General features: G+C 42.4%; 1 protein-coding gene across 1 annotated transcript in view; it reads left to right on the top strand.

Annotated features, from left to right (window-relative positions):
• The window catches only part of EPS8L3 (EPS8 signaling adaptor L3), a 166,183-nt gene that overhangs the window by 127,695 nt on the left and 20,643 nt on the right, over positions 1–17,845 (top strand). Inside the window, exons 12-16 of the mRNA XM_088457304.1 lie at positions 7,424–7,498; positions 7,570–7,718; positions 8,901–9,000; positions 13,056–13,090; positions 15,104–15,194. Of these exons, the coding sequence (XP_088313430.1) occupies positions 7,424–7,498; positions 7,570–7,718; positions 8,901–9,000; positions 13,056–13,090; positions 15,104–15,194 (450 nt within the window). The remainder of the gene's footprint in view (positions 1–7,423; positions 7,499–7,569; positions 7,719–8,900; positions 9,001–13,055; positions 13,091–15,103; positions 15,195–17,845) is intronic.

Here is a 17,845-nt window from a genome sequence, read left to right as displayed (position 1 = left end):
CTGGCAGGTCTGTGTTGTTCCGTGAATCAAGCGAGATGCAATCTCTACACAGTGCTGCGACAGATAACTCAATGGACAAACTTTTGGATGGTGTCTGCTGTGCTGGTGTCTCGCAGCAGCGTGTTGGCAGATAGAGATGTCTCTGTGGGTCAGGCTCTGTCCAGCCCTGCTCCGTGCAGTTAGCCAAATGGCAGACTTTGACTCATCCGCTGCATGCGCCCTTGTAGAGGTAAGTGTCACAAGACCAGGACTTGTGGTGGTGATCAAATAAAAGGCACTAGTTAGAGTCCCTGACTAGTTTTTACTAGGGGTGTGCACCGGCCACTTTTCGTGTTTTGTGTATTGGTTTTGGATCTGGATCTTTCTTCGTGTTTTGGATCTGGATTGGTTTTGCCAAAACCACCCTTCCGTGTTTTGGGTTCAGGGTTTTGTGTTTTGGATCTGTATTTTTTTTTAAAAAAGCATAAAAACAGCTAAAATCACAGAATTTGTAGGTTTTTCTGCTCCTATGCTATTATTAACCTCAATAACCTTAATTTTCACTCATTTCCAGTCTATTCTGAACACCTCACACCTCACAATAGTGTTTTTATGTCCAAAAGGTTGCACCGAGGTAGCTGGATGACTATGCTAAGCGACTCGAGTGGGCGGCACAAACACGTGACCCATCTAGGCGTGATACTGCAGTGGCAAACAGGATGGCAGTTTGAAAAACTAGGCCCCAAACTGTACATAATGCAAAGGAAAAAAAGAGGTGCAAGATGGAATTGTCCTTGGGCCCTCCCACCCACCCTTATGTTGTATAAACAGGACATGCACACTTTAACAAACCAATCATTTCAGCGCCAGGGTCTGCCACACAACTGTGGCTGAAATGATTGGCTCGTTTGGGCCCCCACAAAACAAGCTGGCAATTAATCTGTCCCTGCACAAACTGGCTCTATGGAGGCAAGATGTCATCCTCATCCTCCTCATCCACCGATTCCTCACCCTCTTCAGTGTGTACATCCTCATCCTCACAAAGTATTAACTCGTCCCCACTTGAATCCACCACCACAGGTCCCTCTGTACGTTCTGGAGGCTGGTCTCCCTGGAAGAGCTGATAATTCATTTTGATGAACATCATCTTCTCCACATTCTGTGGAAGCAACCTCCTACGCCTTTCGCTGACAAGGTTCCCGGCTGAACTAAACACTCTTTCGGAGTACACACTGGAGGGGGGGCAACTCAGGTAAAATAGAGCCAGTTTGCCTTTGTACAGGGGCCTCCAAATTGCCTATTTTTCCTGCCAGTACAAGTATGGACTGTCTGACATGCCTACTTGGATGCTGTCACCGATGTAATCCTCCACCATTCTGTCAATGGTGACAGTATCATATGCAGTGACAGTAGACATGTCAGAAATTGTTGCCTGGTCCTTCAGTCCGGACCAGATGTCCAAACTTGGTCCTGCCTGCCCTGCATCACCGCCAGCGGGTTGCTTAGGATACCTAAGTTTTTTCCTGGCAGCCCCAGTTGCTGGAGAAAATGAAGAAGGAGCTGTTGACGTGTCACGTTCCGCTTCAGCTGACAGTGTGTTCACCAGCAGGTCTTTGCACCTCTGCAGGCTTGTGTCGGCTGGAAAGAGAGACACCACATAGGCTTTAAACCTAGGATCGAGCACGGTGGCCAAAATGTAGTGGTCTGATTTCAACAGATTGACCACCCTGGAATCCTGGCAAAGCGAATGAAGGGCTTCATCCACAAGTCCCACATGCCGAGCGGAATCGCTCCATCTTAGCTCCTCCTTCACTTTCTCCAGCTGCTTCTGCAAAAGCCTGATGAGGGGAATGACCTCACTCAAGCTGGCAGTGTCTGAACTGATTTCACATGTGGCAAGTTCGAAGGGCTGGAGAACCTTGCACAACACGGAAATCATTCTCCACTGCGCTTGAGTCAGGTGCATACCCCCTCCTTTGCCTATGTCATAGGTGGATGTATAGGCTTGAATGGCCTTTTGCTGCTCCTCCATCCTCTGAAGCATATAGAGGGTTGAGTTCCACCGCGTCACAACCTCTTGATTCAGGTGATGGCGGGGCAGGTTCAAGAGTGTTTGCTGGCGCTCCAGTCTTCGGCACGCAGTCGCTGAATGGCGAAAGTGGCCCGAAATTTTTCGGGCCACCCAAAGCGTCTCCTGCACGCCCCTGTCGCTTTTCAGAAAATTCTGCACCACCAAGTTTATTGTGTGAGCAAAACATTGGACGTGCTGGAATTTGCCCAGATGTAATGCCCGCACAATATTGGTGGCGTTGTCAGATATCACAAATCCCCAGGAAAGTCTAAGTGGGGTAAGCCACTGGGCGATGATTTCCCTCAGTTTCTCTAAGAGGTTGTCGGCGGTGTGCCTCTTACTGAAACCGGTGATACACAGCGTAGCCTGCCTTGGAACGAGCTAGCGTTTCTGAGATGCTGCGACTGGTGACGCTGCTGCTGTTGCTGCGTAAGGTGATACATCTACCCAGTGGGCTGTCACAGTCATATAGTCCTTAGTCTGCCCTGTTCCACTTGTCCACATGTCCGTGGTTAAGTGGACATTGGGTACAACGGCATTTTTCAGGACACTGAGGACACTTTTTCTGACGTTTCTGTACAGTCTCGGTATCGCCTGCCTAGTGAAGTGGAATCTAGACGGGATTTGGAACCGGGGACACACTACCTCCATCAATTGTCTAAATCCCACTGCACTAATGGCGGATACCGGACGCACGTCTAACACCAACATAGCAGTCAAGGCCTCAGTTATACGTTTTGCTTCAGGATGACTGCTGTCATACTTCATCCTCCTCGCTAAGGACTGTTGGAGGGTCAATTGTTTAGTAAAAGTAGTGGTGTTCCTACTTCCTCTCTGGGATGATGAACGACTCCCAGTAGCAGCAACAGCAGCAGCGGCAGCAGGAGGCGTAGCAATGCAGGATCCTCCGGAGGAATCCCCGATAGGAGAGTCAGTCATGCCAGTGACATGGCCTGCAGGACTACTTCCGATCCTGACTAAGGAGGAAATTGACGAGGAGGGAGTTGACTGTGTGGTTTGCTGGCGCTTGGATACAACAGGACAACGGGATTTAGGTGTCCCTGGACTGCTTACGGTCTTAGCCAAAGTTTCTGAACTTGACAGTAACTTATTATGAACGCGCTGCAGGTGCCGTATAAGGGAGGATGTTCCTAGGTGGTTAACATCCCTACCCCTACTTATTCCACCTTTACATAAGGTACATATGGCAAGACAGTTGTTGTCCGGATTTGGATAGAAATATTGCCAGACCAAAGAGGTGGAATGTTTGGTCTTCTGCCCAGGCATGACCGTGATGGGCTTTTTCATCCCACGGACAACAACTGTCTCCCCCGGAGCCTGATTTAAACAAACCACATCACCATCAGAATCCTCCTCGCCAACTTCCTCCTCAGCGCCAGCTACACCAGTATCCTCATCCTGTTGTACTTCAACAGTGACATCTTCAATTTGCATATCAGCAAGTGGACTGTGGGTGCTCCTTTCAGCACTTGCAGGGGGCGTGCAAATGGTGGAAAGAGCCACCTCTTCCCGTCCAGTGCTGGGAAGGTCAGGCATCGCAACCGCCACCACACTTGGACTCTCCTTGGGGATTTGTGATATCTTCTTAGAAAGCACAGTTCTTCGCTGTGCTTTTGCCAGCTTAACTCTTTTGATTTTTTAGTGGGAGGAGGGCTTCCATCGTCATGTGAAGCTGAACCACTAGTCATGAATATACTAGGGATCGACCTTAGCCGTTCCTTGCCACTCCGTGTCGTAAATGGCATATTGGCAAGTTTACGTTTCTCTTCAGCTGATTTAAATGTTTTTTTCAAGGTCATTTTCCTGAACTTTGTCATTTGGGATTGTATGTGCCCTCTATTATGACATTGGGCATCGGCCTTGGCAGACGACGTTGATGGCATGTTATCATCTATGTCATGACTAGTGGCAGCAGCTTCAGCACTAGGAGGAAGTGGTTCTTGATCTTTCTCTATTTTATTTTTATCGGAGAAAGTTTGGTCCTCCATTTATGTTATATCGATTTGATATATACATGCGGCTAAACACAGAAAATATTTTTTTATTTTTGCTGGAGAGTAGTGCACTTTGTGGGTTACACCAGCCTTTAAGAAATGAGCCTGCCGGGTCTTTACTTATGGGACTCAGGCGCACGCTTGGCGCTGCTCCTTTGTTGATGCACATGCGGCTACTGCGCACACAATTCACAAACACAGAAAATATTATTTTTTTTGGTTTGGACTGGAGTGTACTTTGGGGGTTACAGCACCCTTTAACGGTCAAGCCAGCCGGCCCTTTACTTATGACACAGGCGCACGCTTGGCACTACTTTGTTGATGCACGTGCGGCTACTGCGCACACAATTCACAAACACAGAAAATAATTTTTTTTTGGTTTGGACTGGAGTGTACTTTAGGGGTTACAGCACCCTTTAACGGTCAAGCCAGCCGGCCCTTTACTTATGACACAGGCGCACGCTTGGCACTACTTTGTTGATGCACGTGCGGCTACTGCGCACACAATTCACAAACACAGAAAATTTTTTTTTTTTTGGTTTGGACTGGAGTGTACTTTGGGGGTTACAGCACCCTTTAACGGTCAAGCCAGCCGGCCCTTTACTTATGACACAGGCGCACGCTTGGCATTACTTTGTTGATGCACGTGCGGCTACTGTGCACACAATTCACAAACACAGAAAATAATTTTTTTTTTGGTTTGGACTGGAGTGTACTTTGGGGGTTACAGCACCCTTTAACGGTCAAGTCAGCCGGCCCTTTACTTATGACACAGGCGCACGCTTGGCACTACTTTGTTGATGCACGTGCGGCTACTGCGCACACAATTCACAAACACAGAAAATAATTTTTTTGGTTTGGTGTGTACTTTGGGGGTTACAGCACCCTTTAACGGTCAAGCCAGCCGGCCCTTTACTTATGACACAGGCGCACGCTTGGCACTACATTGTTGATGCACGTGCGGCTACTGCGCACACAATTCACAAACACAGAAAATAATTTTTTTTTTGGTTTGGACTGGAGTGTACTTTGGGGGTTACAGCACCCTTTAACGGTCAAGCCAGCCGGCCCTATACTTATGACACAGGCGCACGCTTGGCACTACTTTGTTGATGCACGTGCGGCTACTGCGCACACAATTCACAAACACACAAAAAATATTATTTTTTTAGCATTTGGGGGGAGCACCCTTGATGGACAGAGCACCCCCTGGACAACACTACAGCACCCCTTTAGGACTGGGACACTGCACAGGACTTTGGAGTGGACACAGCCCCTATGGAGAACTGACTGCACAACACAGTCCAGCCAGCCCCTATGGACTTTGAAGTAGTGGACACAGCCCCTATTAACAACAGCAGCACAGCACAACACAGCCAGCCCCTTTGGACTTTGAAGTAGTGGACAACAGCAGCACAGCACAGCACAGCACAGCACAACACAACACAACACTACTCTGCACTACACTACACTACACAGCCCAGCCAGCCCTAACTCCCACCCTCCCTCTTCACTGTCCACAGCCGAGTGAGAAAATGGCGCCGACGCGGGTACCTTATATAGGATCCAAAACCCGCGAGACTCGGAAGGCGGGATGATGACGTTTTGCCTCGATTTCAGATCCGAGTCAGGCGGGAAAAGTCGAGCCTGACTCGGATCTGCCTCGGATCGGGGGGGCTCGGGGGGGTTCGGATTTCAGAAATCCGAACCCGCTCACCCCTAGTTTTTACCCAAATGGGATTTCCTCAGAGGGGTATGTGTTATTATTTAACATTAATATTTTTCATTTCTGGCACAATTTTTGTATTGGATTCTACTTTCCATTTTTATTTTTTATTTTCAATGTAGACTATAGGTGGTACACAGGGCTGTTGTTTAATGTTTTTTTTTGTGTGTGTTTCCTTTTGGTTTGCAACCATAAACAGCTGCGTGTAGACATCTATCAACATCATCAAGCATTCTTAGTGTTCCACTTTTCAGCGCCATTGGTTATAGATTTCTGTTTTGTTTTTCTGTCTAATATATATATATATATATATATATATATATATATCATCAGATGTTACTATCGAAATACAGTGTTTTTAAGGTGATTGTCTAAATACTAACATAAACACAGGACTTGATACCAGACAGACTACAAACAGAGGGAGGAGTGTGATGGATGTGAGTATGAGACATGGACAGTCGTGTATAGTGATATGGAAGGGGATGGGAACATTGTCCAATGGAATAGAGTCAGTAAAGGTCTGGTACCAGATATGTGTAGAGGTTGATCTCTTGTATATTGAAATAATCCGGTCTGTCCCACAGTGGTAAGATGTATTTACATACAGTATATCGTGTAAATCATATATATCATACACGATATACTGTATACATTCTCTGCTCAACATCACGCTGTTGACAAACGGATTGTCGACATGACTGTTGGCAAATCATAGCAATCCCCTTATCACAAATCATCATTAGTACTGTAATGCGAATGGCACAGTTCATCTTCATCTTTCTGATGATTGCCAGACATCTGAATTGGAGAGTATAATATTGCTTAATATAGTATTGTGTCTATATTGCATTCTGTTCTATGGATGTTTATAAACATTTGATTACATGTAAACTGCCTCTTTAGAATTCTAGAGGAAAGATCATTTATTTTTTGGTTGTTCCCAATACAATAATATTGTTAATAAGCAGTTAAAACGGCATGTAGTCATGAAACCGGCGGCCGCGATGCCGCCGGTCTAAATCTTGACGGGGGAAGCCCAACACGGGACTTAAGATAGGCATCAAAATACTGACACCTATCTTAATCCTGACGCCGGAATCCAGAAGGACCCTAACCCGTACGAGGTAAGTCCAGGGGGCATCTTAATGGATAGTCGCGGAGAGTGTAGCCAGGTTAGGGTTAGGTTTGGAGGGGGGTTAGGCACCCCTAGAGGGAAGGGTTAGGCACCATGAGAGGTTTCTGTTCACCCTGAGCTCGTTAGGCACCAATGGAGGGTTTAGGTACAATGGGGGAGACTTAGGTTTAGGCACTAACGGAGAGTATTAGGTTACAAGAATGGAGGGTTAGGGGGAGAGTAAGTATAGTATCTCAACTCGTCGGTATACCAACGATCGGGATGCCGCTGTCGGTATTTTGACATGAGGCATCCTGACAACCGGCATTGCATACCGATTCCATTAAATCAATATGATGTGTCCTTTACCCAACACATACTTGCTTCCAGAATTCACAACAGTAGATATGCTATGTTCTACAGCAAATGTGATATACTACCATTTAGAACAGAACAGGCCTATCCTGATTACATATGAAAACCATAATTAATATACTTCTGAATTATGTCACCAGGCAAAAGTCAAGGACCAGATGTACCAGCCAAGCGCTGCGGAATTAGTTCACATGTTGCTGAACTTGCTACCAAGGGTAAGGATAAAAGGGCACAATTGCTTTTACATTGGCACTAAGTCATTTCATAAACTGCATCTCTGTTACAGATCCTGTCCAAATGTCCAGGGAAAAACACCCCCAGTTCTGTGGTGTCTCCTTTCCTTACACAAAAGGCCATACTGCTACTGAACTCGTGTGTGACAGATAAAGAGAGGCAGCTGTGGGAAAGTTTGGGGGAAGCGTGGTTAAGAACAAGGTAATGACACAGAACCCAAACTCTAATTTCACGTCAGAGTACACGTTTGTTACATATATTCAGAATTACAGAAATTTTAAAATGGGTAGTCTTATAAGCAAACATAAAATTCAAGTGATAAAAATACTCTAAAGTAAATGTTCTCAAGTCGGTATATTTTTCATGTTATTGATTCCTAATAGTCGCTATTTAGCGTTGCAAGTCGCTTAAGAAAGAATTGCTTTCCAGTCCAATCATGTGTTTCCAAAGCACAAAAAGTTATTTATGTAAAGAAAAAGTAACACAATGAAAGATTTAACAATTAGAGTAAAAAGCAATAAAATAGTACAAACCGATACATACGCTTGTGCACTGGTCCCAGTATACAGTCATCAATCCAGAAGCCTGTGATCATCAAAGAGGATGTCTGTACACTGGGGTCGAGTCACTGCTTATATACCTTACAGAGTTCAATGTTAACAAAGGAACTAGTTGACAGGTTTCCATTGGTTCTTGCTTCAGGATAATCTGGTCATTGGTTGATTCATACGTTGTCATCAGGGGCATGTCTCAGTTCTCCAACGGTCTCTTTGTGTAGTTTCCCGCCAAACAACTGGTTAATACTAGCTACGACAATGCATGTAGATACTAACATTCTATGCAATAACTCCCTATCATCCATAACCAGCGGACGCAAGATGCGACTCCTTTGCCGATAGGAACGGGAGTCTGCAAATAAACAGGGATTTAGTATGATACCAAACATGACATGTCCATTATATTCCAAACCTTAGATCTTGTTTAAGTACATATTCCATCATAATTATTATCTAAAAATACCTTTAATAACACTGGTGATTAACTATAATGTGTGGGAACCATCTTGCACATATGCGTCCGCATATGTGCCTCTGTGTGTTGAATTAGCAACTATATACAAATGAGCATCCATGTGTAAGTATGTGTATACGCATATGAGCATCCGTGTATATAAGTATATATACATTTATATGTGTGTGCATTATGTGCATCAGTGAATGTGTGTTGTGAATATGCAGTTTAGTGCATCGGATTGCGCGACGCAAAGTAGCGTTGTGGAAACACATCATCAGACAATAGACGATTAGATTGTCAGATAATAATTGTACAACGATCATAACCAATTATTTGACTTTAACAATGTATATTATTTTTTCAATATAGATCTGACTGGCCCAATGGAAAGATGGTACCCTCATATACCCCATTGTTCTCTGACGGGTGGATTCCTCCGCAGATAGCGCCCAGTAGTGGCCAACCAGAGGTATGAAGAGGTGTAAAAGAAATCATTTTTTTTGAATGCCAGCTTGTGTTTTTAAAAATGTTTCTGTGAGCAAACTTTTTATAAGAGTGCACATTTACAACATGAAAAACATGACACTGAGTAAGCTGCTCAGTGTTTTCTCCTGGCAGATTTATAAAAAGGAGAGTCAGCATGAGGGGATGTAAGGAAAGAGCTTGTGCAGAATAATCTCTCTGACCTTGACGCATTTCTCCGGGTATTACCATCCCGGTTTCCTCAGAAGGTATGGAGGGGTTACTTATACATCTATAGATGTGTGTCTAAATGTGAAAAATTTCACGATCGTTCCTTGTAAACTGTGGATTTGTACAGAAAGACAGAAGGACAAATTTTCGCTTTTAAATTACCCAGCGCTCAACCTATTTGCGTAATTATGGTGTTAATCCGTATGTGCCTTTTGTAACAGATCTAAAAATCAATGATGATGCACATTAGTATGGTTAAAAAACTATTTATTAGTTAATAAAACTGTACCAATGAAGATGCTATACACCTACATTCATTCGCATTTAGTTATAATACTGGTGATCTGAATTTTTTTAGCTCTAGTCAATGCTGTAAAACTTAAAGTGAAGATAGATAGAAAAAAAAAAAAAAAAGTCTGTGCGCTAGTACAAAATAGTCAATGAAATAGGACAGGATACCACAGTCCTGAAGTGATTTCACAGAGACACACTGACTTTTTGGTTTCAATTGAAATCTTAATAGTGCACAGGCCAGCAGCCACAGCAACCAGCCAGCGTCTAACCCTTACACAGACCCAGATCCGAATGGGTAGAAATCTGAAATATTAGAGCATAAAAAAGGGGCGCCACATCGTGCATCAAATACAGACAAAAGTTTTATTTAATAAAAACAAAGACTCCAGGTCAGCGTGCGTACCAAAGTAGGCGGTCTAATACCACCGCAAGCATAAACAGTGAAATAACAATAAGGCTGGTGTTTCACTCGAACGTCTCCAGGATCTAATCCAGCCAGTCAAGCAGTAACAGAGGGTCACGCCAGGCCACGCCCCAACATGTTTCGTCCTTGGACTTCGTCAGGAGGCTCCGGGGGGGTGTCTAACCCTAACCTCCCCACGGGAGTGCCTAACCCTAGCCCCCCCCTCCCCCTAGCCTAACCCTAATCTCCTGGGAGGGTGCCTAACCCTAAATCCCCCCGGGAGCCCTAAACCTAACCATCCCCCTTCCCCCTGCGGCTGTCCACTGCGACGCCCGGCATCCGCTTGATTGGGATGCCGGGCGCCGGTCTCCTGACATCAGTCAAATGACAGGCGTCTAGATTTAGACTTCTGTCATTCGTCCCTAGTCGGGATAACAATGTCTGGAAGCCGGCGGCATTCCGTCCGCTGGCTTCCTGAACGTATACCATCGTGTATATTATATATACTGTATACTATATTACATATACTGTGTACCATGTCAGCATACTCTGCTCGACATCACGCTGTTGACAAACAGATTGTTGACATGACTGCTGGCAAATCATAGCAATCCCCTTATCACAAATCATCATTAGTACTGTAATGCGAATGACACAGTTCATCTTCATCTTTCTGATGATTGCCAGACATCTGAATTGGAGAGTATAATACTGCTTAATTTAGTATTGTGTCTATATTGCATTCTGTTCTATGGATCATTTTTTTCTACCATAAATACTGCATATACAAAAGTTTTGTGGAACTAGATTTGATATTCAGTTATTTACACATGTATATATTCATATTGATACCTTTTATTTATGTTTGTTTTCATTTTATGTTTATTTCCTTTATCGCTCTAGTATTTTAAATGTATTATTTTTTTATTTCTTGTTTTATATTCATTCTTTTTTGTGCTATTTTTATTTCTTTTTTATTTCTTTGTTGCTTTAGGATGTTTTGACTATTTCATACATTAACTCACCCACTATTCAAGAAGTGGCTGCAGGTGCATATAATTCAGTGGTATTACTTGTAGAATATATTCGCAAACTGGTTCTCTTTTTATTATGCTAATGCACTTTATTTATGTCACATTTATAGTTCCTCTGAGAGAGCTTGTATATTAAGACACTTGTTTTTTATAGAATTAAATTTTATTACCATAATAAACTATGCAACTTCTCCACTGGTCTATTTCTCCACGCTTTTCACTGCTTGATAAATAGACCCATTAATCTGCCAACTGCCCATTTAAAATTTTCCCACATCCACGTGTTACAGCATGGTTTTCACAAGTTGTAAAGTATGCACCTTCTGGCTGGAGTAATTCCTCATTCTAAATTAGATTATGTTCTGCAAACTGTCCAGGTTTTAAGGATATCCATGCTTGAGCTCAGATGGTTAAACCAAATCAACAGAGATACTACTTAAGTCACCTGTACTCAAGCATGGATATCCTTAAAACGTGGACATTAATGGTGGAATTTGGGAACCTCTACTGGTTCGGGAGCTTTCTAAGAATGCAGATCTTCCAATGCTATAAAACACAAAAGAGGGAATCCAATTGCGGACAGGAAATTTAAAAATCCCTGCGGTGCGGGGTATTTCCCACAGCTGCAAGGTTTTGCTATTCAATTAGGGGACAGATAATAGAACGCTGTCATTTCTCACACCTCCAGAGCAAGTCTGATTTTTCCTAAAATAATTAATTTTAGGAAAAATCAGCGGTACTTGCTCTTGGACCCCAGCAGCACCACCCCTTAGGACTAATAAAGCATTTGTTTCCAATTGGCTTAATTAGTCCTTAAGCGGTTTCTTCTGCATCCAACGTCGGGAGCCCGGTCTTCTGCAGCAGAGTGAGTATGTGAGTGTTTGTAAGTGTGTGTGTGACCCCCTAGTGAGTGTATTCCCCCTTGCAACTGACTTCCAGCAGCCCCCTCCCCAGTGACAACATGGCCACTGGGAACCGTGGAGACCACCACAGGGTTTTCAGCTCTGAAAACCCTGCAACTACTTTTTTTAAATTGGATAGCATGGGTATCGGGAATGCGCATACAGTACCCGCGGTAATCCATAATTGGGCACAAGGTTTTTCACCTCGCTAAACCTAGCGCCCAATTGAATCACGCCCAAACCTCTTATTTCAATGTAATTTAACAAAGAACTCTACCACTGCCACACAGGGCCCTCCTAATATGAATACAAGCCATTTGAATGAATACTCTCCTCCTGCCTAGCTGAGACAGAGGGTTAATTTACATTTGACTGTTTTTAACGTCTCAGTATTTTGTTGGGAGAATACATACATCACAGATTACACATAACCAATTAGTCTCCTGCAAGCTAGAATGGCTTCAAATAATACACATTTGTTACAACAGCCAAACTACTCAGGAGTGAGTTCCCATGGGAATGTTTCCACCACATCACTTCGAACAGAAGAAAGGCATGTTACCATAAAATGTAAAACTGAAATAACACAACACTGTGATGTTTAAATGAAGTTTACATTACCTTAGAGAAAGCATTAGGGACATAGAGCCAGTGCAACAGCTACATTATACACTTCCTCAAACTTTTTCTGTGTTATTACTCCCACTATTGGGAATGGGATGCATTTTGACCGTTAGTTCACAAAAAATAACACTCCCACATGGCTTACATCAGGAGGCTTACTGAAATCCCATCCAAATCTTTTCTTTGAACATGACATTATAGAAGGAAGCTGCAGAGAGGGGGAATAGGTCTTAATTGCTTAGTAACTTAAATAATTCTTAGTAACTATTAATACATGTATAATTTGTGTAGGACATGAGCATCATGTCACCAAAAATATAAAATCAGACACAATACAGTATAAGTTTACTTTCACCAATAGCTGTACACGTCACAGTATTGAATTGTATGATTATTGATCCTTGTTGGATTACCTAGAGAACTAATACAGTATTATAATGGCACATAAATAAGTATATTAATTTCATACATCCAGTTTCAAATATAGATACATCTTTTTAATATAATGTACTATATAAACTGTGTGTGTTAATATTTAAAGTTTGTTTTAGCATATATTTTTTTCAAACTCTAGATTGCAAGAAATAGTCAGACACCGCCTACTAACCGGTGAGTAAAAATATTCCAAAATACAAATTATTTTGTATTAATTAAGGAACAACATATATGGACAGCTAATACAACTTCTTTAAGGGACAAAACTATGGGGCTCATATAAACTGGGTACACATCACAACACGGCAATATGATATAATTATATATCACATCACCACAAAAAGTATGATTCGCCATATGACAGTGCGATAAATCGTTACATGCATAAATTAGTTACACTGCTTTGTTTGTCAAATTGTCCCATCTGATGGGAAAATGTCACCATCCATATCATCATATGATGAATTGGGTGGATTAGGGGGTATACAGTTACACTATGTGATTGCGGGTCGCAAGATCAGCCAATATTTTGTATAGTGTGTACCCAGCTTTAGAGTTTGACACATTTGCTCTGTGAATGTGTGTAGGAAACTACACCCACACACTCACACACACACAAAAAGGTGCACTTGTAAATATTGACTAGGTTGCATGTCAATGCAACCATCTGATAAACAGTAGCATTTGCACAAGATATATGGTTAGGCGTACAAGTGTGTATACTTAGGTCCCACTATAACATAGAGATGTAACTTGATAGCATAAGTAATAAATACATGTCTCATTGCCCTATTTATGCAGAATATAATAATGTAATAATGAGTCCTATATATAAGAGAGAATAGTGTCTTCTTGACAGTTAATAATAAAATGTATTTAAATCCAAACACCGTCATGTTTACTCCTTTAAAACTGAAATAGGAATCTTCTTTTCTGAAGATAATAGATGGCCACGACTTGATATAATATAGCTGCCACGCTAAAGATAACAGCCAATTAGAAGTTGCTAGATAGTGCTCCTGAGAGGTCACCAGCATCATCAATGTATATTATTGTAGTAACACTCCAGTACCTTATTGAGAGACATATCTGCTGAAGTGTCCTTGCCACGGGGGTAACTAGACTTTTCTTCTTTTTTTGGGGGGGGGGGGATGTGGAGGGTGAATTATTGATTGATTCTATCTCCTCCTCTGCCGTGGGAACTCCAAGGGACTGATGAGCAACGAGCAGCATATCAGTTATGAAATGTGCAGAAAGAGATGATTCATAAGTGATTTGCTGCACTCACTGCTGTCATTGCTCAGCAGCCACTTGGTGGTCCCCCAGCAGGACCAGATGCCTGTTGCATCCATAGAGTTAAGCTGCAATGAAAAATCCTGGACCCCTCTTATTCTGCTGTGCTCAAGGACGGACTGTGCTCCTATCACCCTCCTTCTTCCTTCCCTCTAGATTAGCAACTGGTCCTCACCTAATTATATTATAATTATGCAAGCATGTTACTTTTTTCAGCATATTGGGAGAGATGCACTAAGCCTTGAGGAGTGAAAGTGGAGATTGATTATGTACCAACCAATCAGCTCCTAACTGTCAGTTTTCAAACACAGCCTTAAACTGACAGGAGCTGAATGGTTGGTACTTTATCACTCTCCCCTTTATCACTCTCCAAGGATTAGTGCATCTCCTCCACAGTCTAGTCCCATTCCACTATTCCAGGGAAGAGGAGTCACAAGTCGAAGATACACTTAAAAAAAATCATATAATGAATTCATATGTGCACTTATCATCATAATAGCTAATCTTTATACTAGGCCACCAGTATATCCAAAAGATACGCTTCCTAAGATACTTATCCAGGGATCCAAGTTTTATTAGGTCGCAACTCCAGGGAGCATGCTACCATTATATGAATAGGCCCTTATTCTAATCAATTTAAGATTGTCTTGCACCCTTCCTTCTCTGTGGATCTAAGGGGTCACAAGTCTACAATGCCACAAATTTAATGTATACTTTTTGGTATTCATGCGCAGTATGGAAATGCATACAGTATATATATGTCACAAACTGACATAAGTCCACCTCAAAAGATGTTGAATTGTTATTTGAATTTGTAGCATAAGACTAGTCAATGGCACCCAAAACTTCCTAATATTATTTTGTTGTCAACTGTCACAATTATCTCTCGTTCAGACACTTCTCACCACTCCACATTAAAGTCCTTTATGATTTTGAAGCCAGGAATGACCGTGAACTGTCAGTGAGGAAAGGAGACAATGTAAAGGTAAGAAATGATCTATGAAGCATTTGTAGCTCTATCAAGACAACAATTCTAGAATGATGTGGATGAATCTTCCAATTTTTTATTTTTTTTATTTTTGTAGAGTTGAGCATAGGGATTAGTAAAATGATTAGTTCACCTTCGTGATTTCAGTTGTCATTTTGGAGACTAGGGGCCTGATCCGGATTTATACGCAAACCCAATGGTTTAGATACAAATGCAATGTTTTGTGATCTGTGCATATGCAGAACAGGTCCTGTGTGATCACTCGCAGCCCCTTCTTACCCCCAGCATGATTTACATTCTGCTGCATTTGGGGGGCGGAGCCCAGGACCATTCCACAAAATTTGTTCAGACGCAGCACTGGGATTCCAGACGCATGCAAGAGGTGTCTATTTCCTACAGAAACCTGTTGTTGCATTTGCATTTTAGTTGTACAGTCTTGCACAGCCCTGCGGCTGTGTAATACTGTACATCGGAATTAAGACCAAATTTAAATAAAACTAATGCTGGGTACACACCTATCGATCTATCGACAGGTGTGTAGATTGATGAACAATATATCGCGAGTGCATCGCCAGGTGGGTACACCCGATATGTCTGTGAATTATGTTGTTCACAGACATATCAGGTCAGCCCTGAGGCACAGCCGATGCCGATATATCTTTCAGATATATCTGCATGTGTGTACAGACGACTCGTCAACTGCCCATACACTTGCTGCAGGAACCGCCGACACTGATATTTCAACCAGGTTGTCAAATTTAAATGCCATCTAGTTGTGATGTCAGCCCAGACATATTGAGAAGCTGATTGGTAAGTATTTATAGCTATAGCTGTATCGGCCGCTCAGACAGTGGATTGGACTGCTGAACGCTCCTTTGTCCTACTGTGTACCCATCATTTGGAGCCTTGTTGGCAGATACTAATCACACCCATAATTACTGCATGCAAAATAACATATTGCTATTATTAATCCACCCAAACACAACTGCTGGGGCATATACAACTCAAGCTGGTTCCATACTGAATAATATGGGCAGGCAACTAGGCCAGTGTTGGCTAACCTTGACACTCCAGCTGTTGTGGAACTATATATCCCAGCATGCCCTGCCACAGTTTTAGCATGCCCTAATAGCAAAACTGTAGCAGTGCATGCTAGGTTATGTAGTTCCATAACAGCTGGAGTGTCAAGGTTAGCCAACACTGAACTAGGCTGTGAGAGCTGGGCTGTACACTGCCTGTTGCTTTAGAGAGGCAGCTCAGAGTCATTTACATAGGTGCAGCCTCATGCAGTGCACATGTGCACCACCACAACTTTGCTTCCTCTATGTGACTCCTCGCCCTGCGTCCAGTATTGGACGAACATCGGAGCTGTATTACAGTAGGACAGCAGTCAGTGTACCCTGTGCTGCACTTCCTTCACCCCCTCACCCAGAGCGCATACCATTATCATTAGAAACTCTCATCCTGCACTGCGAGCGTCTATGCAGGTCTCGCCACACACTGCATGAGCATGGCAGGTTGCAGCGGGTGTGAACATGGCGAACAGTGCCAATAAATGAAGGAGTGTTGAGACCTGTTCTATATGACTGCGTCCCACCCCTAACCATCAGCTGAGAGCATTCAGTCTTATGGGGGCTGGCTGCAGTTCCTATTCTCTTTATTGTGATTGCTGCTGTTCGTATAAATATAAACGGTGTAAATCTTACTGGCTTCATAAAGTTGGCAGAATTTAGTTTTTGTTAATGCATTGCAATTAGCAACCTCTCAATTACCCCTGAATCACCAATTAAATTATTACAAATGTTTATACAGTATTGATTATAATCTCTGTACTATTACCTTTTTAATGAAATAAACACAATTATCTTGTTTAAGTAATGCATGATTAAACTGTACAATTGGGGATTCCCCAGATCATGATGTGGCCCAGCAGATACTATCCCAGCTACCCCTGTAGCTGATTACACCTGTTGGTTACAGACTATCTTATTCTATGATTAAGCAAATGGTTTTAAGGGTGTAATGATTTATATCTAACTTGCAATTTATTATTTATTAAAATTGTTTTTAAAATACAAAACTGTACCTGATAACCATATTCAGTGAATATACTGTATAATAATAGCGATTAGTGTATATAGAAGTACAAATACAGCAAACTGCACCATGCGTAACGTGCTTTTGATAAGCAGCATGTTAAACCTTGGCAATAATTACCTTTTAGTGTGAAACTAGTTAGAAATCCATATTAATTTTAATTCTCTTGCTCTGCTGCAACCTTTGTTACCTTGGACTTCAAGAACAAAACTATCATCTGCATCCAAAGTCTGGGTGTCATGTGCTCCTTTTGATTATTGCAGTATTGTTTTTAGTGTCTCTTTACTTATATTGTGGCAACAAATTCTACAGTGCTGTATAATCAGGGGAAAATACATTGAATATTCAATAACAACCAACAATCATAATACATGTGCAATGAAACAAAACTTAAGAGGGTCATGTTTACTATAGATCTGAAGAAGATATTACTCAGCTGCCTCAGCGATATCTACATGATAGCTTGCTAAAGGTGGTAATGCCTGTATTCAACAGTGGAACTACTGGTAATACTGGTAATACTGTAATGCTGGGTACACACTGGCCAGTCA

This window comes from Taudactylus pleione, unplaced genomic scaffold (genome assembly GCF_031769625.1).
Source record: "Taudactylus pleione unplaced genomic scaffold, aTauple2 ptg000755l, whole genome shotgun sequence".
In the NCBI taxonomy this organism is placed as follows: Eukaryota; Metazoa; Chordata; class Amphibia; order Anura; family Myobatrachidae; genus Taudactylus; species Taudactylus pleione.
This window is presented reverse-complemented; position numbering and strand designations above follow the sequence as displayed.